Source organism: Notolabrus celidotus, chromosome 20 (genome assembly GCF_009762535.1).
Source record: "Notolabrus celidotus isolate fNotCel1 chromosome 20, fNotCel1.pri, whole genome shotgun sequence".
Classification (NCBI taxonomy): domain Eukaryota; kingdom Metazoa; phylum Chordata; class Actinopteri; order Labriformes; family Labridae; genus Notolabrus; species Notolabrus celidotus.
In genome coordinates this window covers 18,790,877-18,808,959 of record NC_048291.1, presented here as the reverse complement: position 1 = coordinate 18,808,959, position 18,083 = coordinate 18,790,877, and the positions used below count along the sequence as shown (strand labels likewise).

At 39.9% G+C, this 18,083-nt stretch overlaps 1 protein-coding gene across 4 annotated transcripts in view; it reads left to right on the top strand.

Annotated features, from left to right (window-relative positions):
- The window catches only part of plppr2a (phospholipid phosphatase related 2a), an 86,257-nt gene that overhangs the window by 36,741 nt on the left and 31,433 nt on the right, over window positions 1–18,083 (top strand). For 3 of the 4 annotated variants that reach the window (XM_034712309.1, XM_034712312.1, XM_034712310.1), the window contains exon 2: window positions 5,215–5,403. In XM_034712309.1, coding sequence (XP_034568200.1) covers window positions 5,215–5,403 — 189 coding nt within the window. Of the gene's footprint in view, window positions 1–5,199; window positions 5,404–18,083 lie in introns of those variants that run through there. The other variant, XM_034712311.1, reaches the window with a different exon arrangement.

Genomic DNA, 18,083 nt, shown 5'->3' with positions numbered 1-18,083 from the left:
GACACCACTGGTTTAAAACATAGACTGAATGATAAGATAGACAACATAGCAGCTAGTCAAAAGTGATGCCAAAAGATGTATTGCTCCCCTAATTGACTGATAGCAGCATAGGTAAAAAAAAACTCTGCCTCCTCCATAGGAACAGATGGAACATGGGTCAAACTTTTAAATCAAAATACACGTCGCCTCTTTTTTAAAACATTGTTTTTGTCATTATAATTAGTTCTTGACGTGTTGATTTACAAGTATGTCCAACAACTTATTTTCAGAAAAGTTTAGCTTAATTTAGTTACTTGATGCTTATAATGGTGTGTAAATTCAGCATGTTCTGTACAATATTTGCAGAGTAAATAACGCCAGAAGCTGTTAGGCTGTAGACTGTGCTGAAGATAGCTGGTTGGTTAGCTGAAGTAGTGACCAACAGTACATCAAAAGGTCAAGAGCCAATCCCAGTGCAGTGTAGACTATGACTCTAATGCATAAGATATGATGGCATGTTGCAAGGTGTATTTTGAACTATTGTCATACAATGATAGGAGGTGGAGATAAGTTGCATTTTACATAGCAATGGCTGTATTGAGAGGTCTGATTGTATGGAAACAGGAGACAATGTTGCCTACTTGTTAGCTGATTCATTACCTTAATCAGCATTTGCCTCCAGTGTGTGTGCCCCTGTAACATGATTATCAATTTGTAACTATATTTCATGTCAGAGAAAATATATAGCAAATAGGGTGATGTGGGGGGTAATACTAGTGACTTGACAGGTCTGCTTCACCACAATGATGGATCAGGATTTATCCACCCTGCAACCCACGTATATTCAACAGTTTCCATCCCGCGTTAAAGCGCAGAAGTGTCACACAAGTTTATAGACTAGTATGCCGGAAGGTCATGGGCGTCTTCCCTGTACCAGTATTCCCAGTACATCGTGGGTCCGTAAAAGGAGTGATTGAAAAAGCCCAAAATCACAGGACCATTACTCACCAGCCTGGATTGTTAGGATTTACGAGGGAAAAGTTCACTAACTCATACAGCAGGAGTTACGAGACGAAGTGAAATCAGAACTTCAGACATACCTTTACATTTTTATCTGTCATAGGGCTTTTAGAGGAAAGTTAGTATGTGACTGATTCTAGGCGGTGGAATTACTGCCATTTTGGCAGTTAGTAGCAATCACAAGCATGAGTCCAGAGCCAGTCACAATACTCTGGGTAAATGCAGGGGAGGAGCACTATTCCATCAAACAGAAAAAACAAGGAAAAGCTCCATGAGTCACTCAAATCAACGCCCCCTCTCGCCCAGAGCGAACCCATCACGGAGCTTCCATCAGGTATGTGTTCTGCACTTCACTTCAAACTTGTAGTACATGCTCCAAGAAAGCAAAAAATGCACACGGATACAACATGCTGCTTTGATTTTCATCCAACTTTATTCGAAAGTGTAGACATTAACAACACAGACCTCCGGGAAAGACTGGTCATTAGGAACACTTTTTTAACAGAGCTTTATAAAACCTGATTCATAGTCTTTACTTCACCATGACAACAATTATAGAAAAAAACATCTCCTTTAGGAGGGACTTGACTCATGAATGTATACTTAACTTCTACAGTTTATTTACTCTGTGCAATACTCTGTGGTATGCCACAGATGTTGAAGCATCCATGTTTGTTTGTTTGTTTGGTTTGTTTGTCAGAGGGAAGCTGAACATCCCGAGGGCTTCCAACTGCCACTTTCTCCCTATTTTCCTACTCAACAGGGAAAAAACATTTCATTCAATCAAATTTTTCAAACTTTCTTAACGTAAAGATTTGTTCAATGACATTTACTTGGATAAAGATAAGGATAAACTTTATTGTCCCTTAAAGGAAATTGGTCTCAGACAACGGTACCACCAGTAGCTGCAATCACAGTTCATGCATGCATACTGTTACACACACACATGGAAAGCACAATTTCAATGAAATAACAAAATTTGTGTCACTGACAAGCTTATATTGCACTACATGAATATTGCGCCTGACCCTTTTGACCCTTTTTAGTACTGTACATTAAGTAATGCACCATGCCATGAGGACCAAGAAAAGAAGGCAAAATGATAGTATACATGTATATAGATAGATAAATATCAATAAAGAAATAGTAACTATATAAAAACTATTAAACCTATATAAAAACAGCTCACGCACAAGAGGGCAGTTGGGGTGTAATGTAAAGGTAAATGCAGGGCTAATAACGGAATACAAGAAGGGTAATACATAAAATGATCGAGTTTAATACAGCAAGATAAAACAAGATAAAATAATTAAAAGTAGCAATAAGGACAGATAAAAGAGCAGAGGGCACTATGCCATTAAGAATGGTGATCAGGGTGTTTATCAACAGAGATATGGATGTTGTGAGGAATGATAGCCTATAGCGATTACTTTTATATCTACAATTACCACCAGACCTCTGATCACCAGGTGGACACTTTGTCTTGTCTACATTTGGTACCGAATAGAGGTGCTGTTAATCATTTTTAGCCGAAACAGTGTCCTGTTGTTGACTACAACTGCACAAAATTGTTCAGGTGAATAAAAAAAAAGGTCACTAAAATGCATGTTAGAGCTGAGGAGAACTGTAGATTGCAATGATGTCCACAAGATAGAGGCATGTCTTGATCGTACAGCAATCTGTTCATTCAAACCCTCATTCTCACATGTAATCTGTCACAGGCTGTTGCATTTTGGTATTTATGCAGTCGTGTAATAGAGTTTAGATTTTTTATTTTACTCTCAGGATTCCACTTGTTAGCAACACACGAGCTGATGGTGAGAACCACTTTAAATCCACTTCCACTCCCGTTCACATTCTAATAACACACAATAGTGTATTTCTATGTAGTTTATACTCAACACAGGCACGCACCAACTCACATTCATAATCTATAAATACACCAACAGCTCAACTGTAGTAAATTCAGTGCTGGCAGCAAAAAGATGCTCCTCTCTCTCCTCTCTCCTCTCCTCCTCTCCGCTCTCTCTCTCCTCTCCTCTCGTCTCTCATCTCTCTCTCTCGCTCTCTACTCTCTCTCTCTCTCTGCTCTCTCAGTATCTCCTTAAGCAGTTCTCATTTTTGGGTTTAGTGCCACCATGGAACCTTCTTTGTATTCTCTGTATTGTTCCTATTTCCATCTCTTGAAGAGTCAAGCCCCCCCCCCTTGCCGTTTTCCCTTTCTCTTTCTTGCCATGCTCTCAAATTCAAATTCAAATTGCTTATTGGCATGAACAACAAGATATTATTGCCAAAGCACATAAATTCATACAGTACATTATATATATTCACACACACTACACTCACCATATATACATTAAGCACACACCATATTCATTACATATTATATTCATCACATACATATCACCATATATTGACATATTTATATGCATTAATGAACAATGGTGGCAACTATACGGCATATCTCAATGTCCTCACCTACGATGCGGTGCGCTCAACAAAACCTCCACCAAAATCAAACACCATGGGATGGTGCGTCCCTCAGCTGTGACAGCAGACACATTTTAGCAGCCAGAGATCTGCTGACCCTTCCCCCAGGAGACTGACAGTTTCTCTTCTGGGGTTAATGTTGGGGAAGGGTTGGTACCATTTTTAGTAATGTCCCTGTAGTGGGAATCTCTTAGAAAGAGAACTTGCTGCAGTGGAGGAGGAAGTGCATCTCTGTTCTCTATGTCCCCTGTAGAGCAGTGAGCACATAGACGCTCCTCTCTGGCAGCCATTCTGTCTGTGTCTCCCTGTCTCTATAGCCAGCTGGTGTCACTCAGCCTGTATTTGGTCAGGATGCTCTTTGTTTTGTATCTCTGACACTGTACAGATATTCAGATAATTTATAATCACGGTTTAGGGTCAAATAACAATTCATTCTACTTTGGGTCTTTGTTTGGTTTCTCCAGTGATCTAAATACAGATCTTTGGAGTGCTTCATGATGAGTTTAATTTGGTTGTGTTTTGGATCAGTGCTGATTGGAGTCTGGCTGATTAGCTTCCTCACCAGCTGACTAAGGGGACAGTTTTCAGGGTTCAGCTCTTGGGTTTTTAGTGCTTTATATTAAAGTGAGTCTTTTGGGCTTAAATTTAGATGGGTCCAAATTTGATTGCCCGTTTCTGAATGTAATAGTAAGGGAGACGTCCAAGTTCTGCTCGGCAGGCATTATTTGGAGTTTTTCTTTGAACATATAGGATTCTTCTACAGAATTCAGTATGGAGAGCTTCTATGGGTGTTTGTCCCATGAGCCATGCTCCAGTCTACTGAGGGGGGCCCAGATCTCACTTCCATATAGAGCTATAGGTACAATTACACTATCAAATATTTTTGTCCAGATTCTAATTGGAATGTTAATCTTGAATAATTTGGTTTTTAATGCATAGATTGCCCTTCGTGCTTTTTCTTTAAGTGCATTTATTGCCATGTTAAAATTTCCTGATGCAGATATGTTCAGACCAAGGTAAGTATAATTCTTTGTGTGTTTAATTTGAGTGTTATTCAGAGTAAAAAATATTTATTTTCAAGACATCTGGGCTTTTTTTTGAAAGATCATTATTTGTGTCTTCTTAAAATTGACCTCCAATGCCCAGTTCTGGCAGTATTGTTCCAGGATGGTCAGGTTATGTTGGAGACCATCTCTGGTTGGAGATAACAGAATAAGGTCATCTGCATAAAGCAGGTATCTAACTTCTGTGTCTAAGAGTGTGAGGCCCGGAGCTGCTGAACCATCCAGCTGCTCTGCAAGTTCATTTATATACAGATTGAATAATGTGGGACTTAAACAGCATTGCTTCACACCGCGCCTTGAGTGAAATATTCTCTCTCTCTCTCTCTCTCTCTCTCTCTCCCTTCTCTCCTCCTCTCTCTCCTTCCTCCATCCTCCCTCTCTCTCTCTCTCTACCTCTCTCTCTCTTCTTCTCTCTCTCCTCTCTCTCTCTCTCTCTCCTCTCTCTCTCTCTCCTCCCTCCCTCCCTCCTCCCATTCAACACTAAACCTTACTCTGAGTCGCTCTTGCTCCGTATTTCCTATGCATGTGCCTGTGGTTAAGGGGAACAGGGACTTGACTCGCCCTCTTCCTCTCCTCCTTTTCCACCTCCTCTGCTCATCCATCCTCTGCTTCACCTCTCGTTCTCTCACTTCCTAACGGAGGGATCATGTTCTATTTCCAGCTGGTGATCATGGCTGGGACGGTGCTGCTGGCTTACTACTTTGAGTACACGGACACGTTTCCTGTACACATCCAGGGCTTCTTCTGCTATGACAAGACCTTCTCTAAGCCCTACCCGGGACCAGACAACATCAGCAAGATCCCACCTGTGCTCATCTACTCACTTGTCACAGCTGTACCCACCTTCACGGTAAGAGCTGGGTGGATTTTGTTGAATGGAAAGTGGATGCAAAGGAGGTGTGTTCGAAGTGTGTGAGAGAAACTGGATGTGCACTCACTGGATGCTGAAAAGTAAGAGATGGGAAAAGGGAGTAAAAAGCTGTCTAAAGTTGAGGTGTTGTGTTTGGATTGACAGGAAAGCACTACCTCTCTTTTAGTTTGTGGGTTTTTCTCTCGTGATGAATCATCTCTTGTGTTTGAAAGCTGCACCACTCACAAAGTGAGCAGATTGGCAAGCTGCATGGAGGTAACCCCCCTTCATCCTCCTGTGACGGGCAGGTGTTTGTCTGCGTGTGCATGTGTGTGTGCGTGTGGAGACAAAAACAGGCAAAATCAACCCAGACAACAAAGAAATATAATATGTCAATCAATCAATCTTTATTTGTATAGCGCCAAATCACAAGAAAAGATATCTCAAGACGCTTTTACAAACATAGCAGGTCTAGACCGTACTCCATGTTAAATTATTAACAAAGACCCAACATCAAGACAGGATACAATCCAGTCCCTCTTACTGACAGGACTTCATCTCTTCATCTTATCTCATCTTAATCCACCATGAGCATTGCACCTCGCAGTATTTAGCTAGTTACAGCGGCAAGGAAAACCCTTTTAACTGGCAGAAACCTTGAGCAGAACCAGACTCATGATAGACAGCCATTTGCTTTGACCGAGTTGGGGTTGGAGAGAGGGATAGAGGAGAATAAGAGAGAGAGAGAGAGAGAGAGAGAGTGATGAGACGGATAGGTGATGGGTGAACAGGTCATCCTGGAAAGAAAGAGACCAAGCAGGGAAAAACACGTGACGCACAATTGACAGCAAGGAGCTATTGTTGGACTCCATAATGGCGATAATTATGGTGATAACTTAAGGTAGAGGGTGCTGTATGAAAAGAAAATCTAGGAATGAAGGGTGAGAAAAAGGTAGAAAAGGGGGAGAGAAGGGGGATACTTCTGTTTTTATGTATGTGACTTGTGCATGTGTGTGTGCGTTTGTGTGTGCATGAGGGTAGCAGTTGATCCCCAAGTGGGCCAGAAGGCAGGGAGCGTGAAATGCACAACACCTGGCACTAACTTTGAGCACAGACACAATCCTCAGCAGCTGAAACCCCCAAAAGAAAACTTAAAAGAGAAGCTAGAAAACACCACAGATAGACTGAACCTCTAAAGCACAATGCAAAACACACTAAAAAGAACCCTGACTGGATTACATGCTCAGACAAAACCATGGCCCACTAACACTGCAAAGACAAGAAGATCTTGCAGTTGAAGCACAAAGCAGTCACAGACCCTGTTTCTGTGCTGCAGCTTGTCTCAGTCCTGGTCTAAATAAAGTTATGTAAAGGACTTTATGATACTACTATAGTTGGTACAACGTGGCTTGGGTAAGCACAATATTTATTTGGTCATGTCAAGTAAAATCATCTTACACATGCTGTATTATTTTAAACAATGCAATACAGACAGACATTTAATACATGACCTGAGGCAAGGGTACTTGGAAAAAGGGAGGATTCGTATTGTTTTCTTTTGGCAGACAACGAAATGTGGGAGGTCTTGTTTTGAGATTATAACCAGGATTAGTTGTTTTGGTAATAGGTCTCTCCATCATTTCAGTCTCTGTTTTAAGTATAATCTGGCAAACTTGTTGCACAAGAATGGCATCATTTTTTGACCCCAATTTAATTTTCTCTGTAAATAAAAATAATAATACTAAAATAATAATAAATAAATAATAAAATAATATAATTGTTACCATTAACTGAAGTCCTGTTTTGAGCCTAAATCTACCCCAAATGTAACCGTGCCCATATTCCATTCTCTTTTACTGTGTTGGTTATCAAAAGCAATCACTGAACTAGCATAGTGAAGAATTATTCTGATATTTTCACGGGCGTGTACAAGGGGACGTCCATGGCATAATGGGCCCCTCTTAAAATTCTGGTTGCCCCCCCTGACGGGGTGCACTCAACTTTAGGTGTATTACCGTCACCTACTGTGTTGGAGTTGTATCAGAGGTTGAACAGTCTGTTATATTTATAGTGAAATAATGCAAAATAAATGCCAGTGAATCTTGTCACTTCCAGTAATTACAGAGGTGATACAAATCTCATAGGCAACTGTTCAATTCTGAGAAATGTTCTTTTGTTGGTATTTTAAATGTAGAAAAATACTCATCTATTTCAGAAGATAAGTGTGTAGGCAAGGTCATCAAAAATGGAAGCAAACTCCTGCATATGGTGACAATGTTTGCTAACGTTGCAAATACATGTGTTTTGACCAAAATTGTGACTTTAACATATTTACATCTTCTTTTTGAGTTCTTAAAAATGTAAATAAAAGATTGTATGTAGTCATTATGTTGTGTTACATTTTAAAGTTAAAAAGTATATATAAATGGATATATAGCATCTGTATGATACCTTAAGTAGTTAAAGTATACATGATAAGTGGAGACAAAAGGAGGAATAAACATTTCTTTGTTTGTCAGTGCCCCAGGTGAGCCCCAGTCAGGAAAAGTCTCAACCTAACCCTGGTTATATGGAGACTTGAACATTTCTATGAATCATAGTGCTTACGTTTATTAGGTCTAAATGTAGACATTATTACACAACTTTTTAACTCAGTGATGCACTCCAAATCCCACCTCAGGCATGTCTGTCATGCAGTGCTATTCAATGCACTCATACTTTGGTTGACGGTGAGCTGAATGGCTTAATTTGCAACTTATGAAAGGGAACGTGTGCAAGGGTAGCCCTGGAGAGAGTGAGTGACTCAAATTCTGGGAAGTATCAAGACATACTGAGAGACACTAAGAGGTATGGAGAATTACAGAGAGTTGCAGAGCATTTGTGTAATGGCAGCCAGAGTTTAATGTACTGCACATAGCATGCTTTCGGTGTAGTTAATGCTGCTAGCAATTCAGACACTACAATTTGTTGAATTGCTATTCCAGATGTTGTTTGCATGAGTGGATAATCCTAATTCTATTATATTGTACAGTTAAATTGCTACGTAAAACCATAGACTGTATATAAAATGGACATCATCTCGCCCGGCTCGAAGTGAGGCTGCCACAAAAACTGCTCCCCCTAGTGGCTGGCTGCAGTATAGGTAAAAAACTCCGTCTCCCACATTCATTTGAATGGGGCTGCGGTCAAACTTTAAAAAATAAATACACATCGTACAAATGTTTCTCACATCCGTTTGCTGTGGTAATATGTAGTTATTATTTGACTGTTTTGTGTTCTAGGCCTCTTTTTTCTGAAAAGTTTCTTTTTCAGTAGTTATTAGAAGTTAAAAAACAGGGTTTTACATCCGGGTTTGCTTTAATTGACAGCTGCCGTAGAGAGAAACTCTGTAAAAACACAAATTCCCTACTGCGCAGACTCTAGCTGCAGAAAATTTAAAAGATGTCTGTGTTCTGGAATGGGATATTTTGGCTTCAAAACCTTACAATGGGAAAAGGCGGAGCGACGATGTCCATTTTATATACAGTCTATGTGTAAAACCTAATGTATCTCCTATTAATACTGATAATAAAATAATCAGTTATGTTATTCTGATAAGACACATAGCTGAATTGAAGTAGTTAAAACACATTAGACCCATACTGTAACATTATATTACCACTTTGTTAGTTTATATTGATTTCATTTTGACTTTGATTTTGTTTCCTTTAATGTAAATTTGTGTATGTATATATATATATATCGTGCGGTGTCCTTGAGTGCCGAGAAAGGCGCCTTTAAATAAAATGCATATTATTATTATTATTATTATTATTATAGTTCACAAAAGCTTTGATACAGTTTGCAGAACAATAGTTAGGATAGAGTAGACCCAAAACTGTTGGACCCAACTAAGAAAAACTTCAGATTTATCTTGATTTTTGCAATCTTCGTGAACAAAGTTACGTATCTTATTGCTTTCCTGATCTTGTCCTCTTTGTAATATGGTGTTCTCAAATGTCAATTGTACATTTAACACCTCAAATACTTAAGAAAGAAAAATCTAATTGAGGACCAATTCAGTTTACCAGGGACCCACTCAAATCCCACAATGAGGATCCCAAAGAACTGACTACAATAACCTAGGAACATCACTGCTATACTCACATTGGACATACTGTGGTGTATTGTTTTTTGAGGTGATTGAGATGCATATTTTTTCCCTCAGCTAACAAGTGAGGGAGACCGAAAATTGAACTTAATGAACTCATTATCAACTCAATGTTTAATGTACTTTTAACTGTTTATCAATATAGAAAATACAAATATGCAGGCTGAATATTTCACTATGTTTGAGCTCAAGCCTCAAACTTTTACAGCTAAATTACAAAGATGAAAATGTTTTGCTCACAGAAGTTGTGTGGGTTATGGGTAAATGCTGTGCTCAGAGTTTTCAGAGCTTTCCATGTGATACAAATTCTTCCTATCAAAAATATTGAAAATTGATCTGTTTTGAGTTGTCCTGCTTTATGGCACATTATTTAAGTGGTAAAACATGTACTACTTTATTTTTTGCATGTGAACTTTTTTCAAAATTGTAAATTATGAACATTGAACAATAACCAGTTCATGTTTTTATGTGTGAACTAAATTTTGAGCTAGCTTATATTTAGTGTGAAATTGCACAACAATGCTGTCATTAACTGATGACACGTTAAAGCTTCCATTGGATTGTCTTGACTCCTAATGAGAGAGAATGTCAGTAGAAAGCAGCACCAGACAAGTTTCAAGTGCCAGAGGTTAGGTTAGGTTACACAATTTGTACCAGTGGGCAGGTTAGAAATTGAGAAGAGGATCAGATTCCTACTTGCCCCAGTAATTTCAAGAAGATTTGAGTTTTTTAATTTAATTGTGAATCATTAGTTTATTATGTTTAACGTATACGATGTAATCAGCAGTGTACACTTAAGTGCCAAGTCACACACAGTTTCAGTCCAAAGCAAGTAAACACACAGAGCTGCTCCAGCTGGGAGTAAATCACTTTGGAAGTTGATCTGGTCAGAGCACAATACTTACACCCACTCGTCGGCCCTAACTGGTGCTGACAGAGGCTTTGGTGTGTAACAAGCAATGAGGTAGATCACAGCAGTAACTCTCTGTGATAGCTCCAGTCTGGTGCAAATGTGCTCCACCTTTTGCCTTTCTGCTTTCTGTGGAACCTGATCCCTTTTTGCTTAGTTCTGCAGCAGATTAGAGACTTTGCACCACACAAACCAGCATTGTGTCATTCAAATCAGGTTGTAACCTTTTAATAGTTTTGGGTATCATTTGAATGTTGTTTTGTTTTATGTCAACTCTGCTTTAATGAATTCAAGAAAGGCAGATGTGATTGCAGATCTGCCAGGCTGGATCAATACAAGGCAATCAGCTTTCAATGTGTTTGGGTCCATGCTAGGGTCCTCCAGGCCCTAAAGATGGCACTCTAAAGCACTCTGTAAGCTCCCAACAGTGTCTCAGCATCCAATAATAATGATCAATCACCTTGCTGAATTTTCAGCACAAATAACTAAGCTACTGTTTAGGAGCATCTGAAATCTCGCTAGTGGTGCTTTTCTACCACAGGAACTTTACACAGGAACTTTGGGGCTTTTGAGGAACTATGCATGTTTCGACAGCAGGAACCAGGGTCTAAATTTAGTTTCACTTGCTGTCCACAATAAAATTACAAACAACTGTAATTCACATAGGTTAAATAGCTGTTTAACAGTTCCTTGAGCCTACTGCAAATGTGTCACTGTAAGCTCCAGGTGTTATAGTATTAACAGTTACCCTGTAAACTGGCAACCTTCAGCTGAATGTGTAAGCGTTTACAGAGTTTACAACAGCTGTTGAAACATGGAACAAGTCCTTGGGAATGCATTTTTTTTGTATTTATCTTGAGTATTTAATGGTGACAGGCTAACAGGCTAACTGCAGTGTTGCAAATGCCAGCCTGTCTCCTTCTATAGGCTGATTTATACTTCTGCGTTGAATCAACGGCGGGGGTCCGCGTAGCTCCCGTACCTACGCCGAGGCCTAAGCACGTAGCTGACATGCACCTCCTCCAAAATGTAACTCCACGTAGAGCCGACGCGGACCGCAAGCCCTGTGATTGGTCCGCTCGGCGGCTTTGTCTTTCCCGCATTTACAGCACTTCCGGGATCCCGGACATCGGCCGCACATCGGCCGTGTATTTCATTTCCTCTTCTCTATTCTTCATGTAATCATGTCTGTATGATAAACAGCAACATGTATCAGCTGTAGATTAACATAACACGCTCTGAATCGCTGTGGAAAAGTAAACAGAGATCGTAGCGGGACCGGAAGCAGGCGGCCGGCTATCAGAGAGACCGCACTGCCCTCAAGCGTTTCGGCGGAGAATTGCTGCGCGACACGGACACCGACGCACAAGTATGTGGTGCTCATGTCTGCGTCAGCCCCTGCTGTGTAGGGGAGACGCAGAAGTATAAATCAGCCTTATGGTTGAATGGCCTTCGTCTTTGTCTTACTGCCCTCTACTGGTCTGACGTGTAGTGCAATTACTTGTATTTTTTTCCATATGTCACTGGCCTTATTTGCATAATTTCCACGGGACTTCAGGCCTCGATTGAAACACAGACAACAATGGGCAACAGGAACCATTTAGTCCCTGGTTGAAAAGCACCTCAACTCTGTCTGTTTAACACAGATGTAGCAGGTGTGCCTTTTTATAACTAACACTTTACCCAGTGTTTATATTTATGAAGGTTTATACAGTTAGGGCCCGATCTACTAAAGGTTTGCGTGTATAGAAACACGTGCAAACTTGATAGCGCGCGCAAAGCTGACGTACTAACCGGGCACCGAGGATTGCGTCTGTCAAATGAGCAAAATAGCACTCGCAAATAATTTAGCGTGTTTGCATTCATGAATATGCAGAATACATGTAGATCATCAGAACGCGCAAAATACTGGGAGGAGGAGATGCAAATTTAATCATTTAGCACACGCAATTTGATCTATCAAACCTGAAGCAGATAACGCGCGCTGTATTTGCGTCTATATTAAGCACGTTTGAAAGGCAGGTGCAAACTGGCACAGCGTTACGCACACATGGCTGCGGTCACTGTAACGCTCATCATACCATCGCTTTACAACATGCCCGCAAAAGCTGGGCTTACAAGCATTACCAAATGTTTTAGTCAATCAAACCAAGAGAACAAAATACTAATAATAAAACAACACAAATTCAAAGCAGTTCAGCACCACGGATAGCGCGCATCATTCTGACACCCACTTTAACTTTTTCAACTAAGAGCACAGTAGGCCACTGTATCAACAGCTATAAAGTTTTTATAAAATTGGCACAGCGGCCCACATGTTCCATACAAACAAAAATCAATATGAAGTACTCGGCCTACTCACCACTGTTTGGACGAGCCTTAAGCTCCGCGACTTGTCCACGTGCACTGTATGTCCATTTTCTTTGATCTGTCATTCATCTCAATAAATAACATGACATGTCCACTCAGTCTATTCTGTCCCATCGTGCTCATCAAGGGGTTTTTAGTTAGTTTTAACGTGAATGAGCACTCACTGAGCTGCGCCAGGCAGCTCTGTGTAAGTCCTCATCTCGTGCTTGCAGCAGTGTGTTGGGGTGAATTGACTCAAACATGTTCCCAGTTCCATTTAAGCTGGTGAATCTTTGGACAGTTGCTGGATGATGATATCAGGCATTGAAAACTTCCGAAAGTTGCTCCCTGGGACAGTGAGGCGACTGTCTTCATCCAAGTGACGCCTAACTTTTCTAGAGCAAGAGTGGCAGACTAAGCCTCATCAAATCGCTCTCTAAACTCCATCAAAACACTGATTGCGTTTTGGAGAAGAGTAGATGCGTTTATTTCATTGGCAGATCTTCTGTTTTTTCTCACATCATTCACCTTTTCACAGATGGCCTCCCAAATCGCGTTTTTAACGCTGAGATGTCTCTGCTGGAGTTCACCGATGTGTTTATTTCCCTCCTCCACTAAAACCTCCAACTCCATGTCTTCAAACTTCATTTATCGCTTAAGGCCACTCTGTTCTCTCAACTCTCCATGGTGACAGCCGATAGCACACGCAAAATCCTCGTAAAATAAGGCAGTCCGCACCACTTTTGCACTCGTTATCATTTGCACACGCAGTCTTAGTAGATCACCCGCAACACGCCCAGAAATAGCACGTGCGCTCGTTATTTGGGTTCTTAGTAGATCAGGCCCTCAGTGCTTCAGCATTTGTTCATTTGTGACTCTAGGGTTTCACATTAATTGGCTCCAAAAGGGCTGAACAACAAAACACAAACATATACTATTTTTTCAATGATTATTCTTCAATAGATGTTAAAAACATTGTCATTGTATCTTGCTATCTTCCCTATAAATCTTTTATCAAGTGGACACAAATCCATGTTGTATTTTAGCCCTTGTCTTTTTTTCCTTGATATTCTTCTATCTTTAGTTTGACATCCTTTGTTATCCCTTTCACCTTCAGTAGTGTTCATGATTGTTATATCAACACATTCTCTGCCTTTTCAAACTCCTCACACCTTTCTCACCTTGCACTTAAAGCCTGGTTTATACTTTTGCGCTGACTCTACGCAGTAGCTACACCGGGGTGGCCGACACCATTGTGAGCACTACATACTTTTGCGTTGGAGTGTCCCCACCGCACTGCAGTACACCACCTCAATTTTTATGACAGTAACCTCTGTTAAAATACTTAATATCACTACATCTGACCACAAATGTCTAACTTTTAACTGAGAATCACTAGTTATAGACACTGTCCCACCCCGCTCATTGTGTACTTGCATCTTCAAAAGCAAGCGTCTCAAAGTTCTGCCAAGTGTTTGATGGCCAAAGCCTTTACCCCGCCTTCTTATTTCCACACCACTGTCTTAACAGACCTTTTGAATTCTCTTTCTAAATATAATTGTACCATCTAAAGTGAGGTCTAACTCATGTAAAAGCAAGCAGCCTTGGATGACACTTTCTATAGCTATTAAAAGGAACTGCAGGAAAGCAGAGCGCAGATGGGATAAAAATATGGCCTCCAAGCACACCATTATGAAGGACTGTTTACTACCGTGTCACAATTTGGTTAAGAATGTGAGTACAAAATATTTATCTGGATACATTTTCACTCATCAACACAAGCCTGGAGTTTTCACTAAAGACAGTTGATCGACTTGTTAATCAAGAACCCTCTTGTGCCCCAGTTGTTAGTGTTCTGGACTGTGAGAAGTTGTGAACTTTAAAAATATATCCGTATGAGATTGTCTTCCAGCCCCCTTTATGTGATACCTAAATAGTTTTTACTTGAAGTAATGGCCAAGGTTGGTTTTCCAATTCTAACAGTTCCCTGTCCAGTGGTTGGGTTCCTGATTATTTTTTAAATGCCTGTAATCAAAGTAAAAAAAAACCTTGAAAATAATTGTCTCTGCTTTTTCTGATGGGAGGTATGGTGTGCCACAGGGTCAGTGTTGGGTCCAGTTTAATTGTCCTCTACATGCCACCCATGTGTCACATCATAAACAACATTGTGTTTCATGTCATTTTTATGCAGATGATACTCAGTTATACCTGCCTGTTAAAAATACACATCCTGGTATGCTGAGTTCTGTGAACCTTTACCTGTCTAAGATAAAACGCTGGATGTCTAGAAACTTTCTGCAGCTACATTTAAACAAAGAAAAGATAATTTCAATTGGACGACAGCACATGACCAAACAATTGGTCTGTAGCTCCTATTAATGGCTACTACCATGATGATATAATGCTCTACTACTCTGATGTAAAGAAGCACTGATGGCATCTTGTAGTGTGGTGTCGTTTGGCAGTATTTTGATCTTGGAGAGAAAGCTGTATGCAGGCTCTGTGAAGTTAAACTGGCATATATTGAATAGACCAGAGCATATCCAGCACAGGTAGGCGGTAACTCGCAAAGAGGACTGAGGGCTGTTGGTGCTAGCACTGTTAAAATTAGCTGGGCACGGCAAACCAATCTGTTAGGTAATTGCACTCAAACTTGACTGTTTACTGAGCGTTTTCTTACTTAAAAGGGGCTATGAGGACTTTTTAAGTGATCTTGAAATAGTCTCACCTTTATATGTTCCTACTCTTAATCCACGTTATAAAATGAGATTATCAGCTCTAAAAAAGGTAATTTCTAAATGCTATTTCAAAAATCCCTGTCCGACCCGACCATTTCCCGTGCAAAACAATGGAACGATATACGGCAGTACCCGCGTGTCCCCTTGTTTACACTACGCTGACCGGCTGAGTTTAGCAGAGAGAAGCAGAGAGACGTGAGCAGAGTGAGAGAGAAGCAACAAGTGACCGCTTGTCTTTTCCTTGAAGAACTCGATTTATTGTTGAAATGCTGAGTCAGCATTTCAACATATTGTTATTCAACTTTATTATGTTGAAATGCTGAGCATTTCAACATATTGTTCTTCTACTTTAAACTTATTATTATTTTTCCACTTCCGTGACCGCTTTCACAGCCTTCAAATTTTGACCGATTTTAACCGTTCAACTTTTAAACTATTCAGCTTCTTCACCATTCGCAGGCTATATCTTTTCACATATTTAACCCTTATACTTTTTGAATTATTCAACTTTATCAATCCACTTCAACTTCTTCAACTACTACAGCTCATAGCTTCAGCATACTTTCACTTATACACTCCATTCAAACTTTAAACTGTTCACAAGACTTTCAGCTATCTACACATGTTTCACTTTTTTGATACCTTTCACAGTTTCACAGATTTCACTGTTCAAAAATTCATCAAATTTCAGCTCTTCCCTCACTTTAACATTGGTGTGTGTGGGGTGGAACTCTGGTGAGCAGAGTGAGAGGTTCAAATCTTAGAGTGGGCAGGCTGGAAAAAAATGGGACATGGCCTCTGAAAAATTGCCAGAAAATCCACAAATCTCACTCCACATACACAAATAAGACATCAAAACGTTCCCTGTCTTCTCCTGCTTCTGTCAAAGAGGTTACCAAAGGAAAAGATTGTACCGTTGAGCCACCAGGTCACCAACTGTCAGAGAAAGTCTCTCTGCTCGGCCATCTGCCGTAATGTTAAATATTTCTGGAGGGCAGCAAAAGTTTCACTTTTCTTAACTCGCTGCCCTGACTACATTTCTGACTGTACAGACATGAAAAACACATCACTGTGTTCATCAGGGTCTTTGGATGCTCATGGTTTGATCCTTTTTCTGATAGCTATTACGGTTATCGCATAGTGTTGACATATGTAGACCCTAATTTACTCCATGAATCCCATTCTAAATCAACTGTCACACAGCAGCTACACAGCTGGTCCCATCACAATGGAACAGTTAATGACAGTTGGAGACACAGGTGATTCAGAAGACCTCATCAGTTCTGACTGACACAAAGACTGTTTCCGAAACGGCCTGCTACATACTACTTACTAATGTAGTAGGCAGTAGGTATTGCCTACTACATACTGCGTTAGAATTTAGTATGTAGTCCAGAGGTGGGTAGTAACGAGTTACATTTACTCCGTTAAATGTACTGAGTAGTTTTTTCAAAAATTGTACTTCTGAGAGTATTTGTTTTGCAGAGTACTTTTTACTCCTACTCAAGTACATTTGTGTTAAATATATGTACTTTTACTTCGTTACATTGGGCTGTCCAGTCGCTACTTTTACCGTTCCTTTTTTTCTACATTTTATAGTATTTTTATACTCAGCCGATCTCTCACGCGGCTCCTTCTGATCCAGAGCTATAAATAGCCTCAACACTGAATGAACGGAGAAGTAGCTCCGCCCCCGCCTCCACCTACAGCTGGGGAGAGAGGCTGCGTAATACCTGCGTCCCCTTTGGAGGAACATGTTTACCCTGTACCCAAAATCCAGACTCTCTCATAACTTCTAAATGACGAGGAGAAACAGTCACAGTATGCGATGCTTACTTTATCTATACGGTGGAAATCTTGAGCTTATAGAACATTAAATCTTAAAACATGTCATGGTGAGTTATCAGTTAGGTAAGCTAAGGGTCAAACTGGTTAATATTAAATCTTAAAAGCATGTCATGGTGAGTTATCAGTTAGGTAAGCTAAGGATCATACTGGTTAATATTAAATCTTAAAAACATGTTATAGTTAGTTATCAGTTAGGTAAGCTAAGGATCATACTAGTTAATATTAAATCTTAAAAACATGTTATAGTGAGTTATCAGTTAGGTAAGCTAATGATCATACTAGTTAATATTAAATCTTAAAAGCATGTTATAGTTAGTTATCAGTTAGGTAAGCTAAGGATCATACTAGTTAATATTAAATCTTAAAAGCATGTTATAGTTAGTTATCAGTTAGGTAAGCTTAGGATCATACAGGGTAATATTAAATCTTAAAAGCATGTCATGGTGAGGTACAGTTAGGTAAGCTTAGGATCATACTGGTTAACATAAAATCTTAAAAGCATGTTAGAAATGTTGGAAAGTAATCTAAAGTAACTTATAAGAGCAGTAAGGTAGCATGCTAATAAAAACAGCTGCTTCTGAAGCCAACAGTCACCTCAGAGAGATTCTTCAGGACTGAGTTCATGGCCTTTTTAAACACTTCCAAGTTGTTTAGTATTTTCAAGTTATGTTTTTAAGTAAGATGT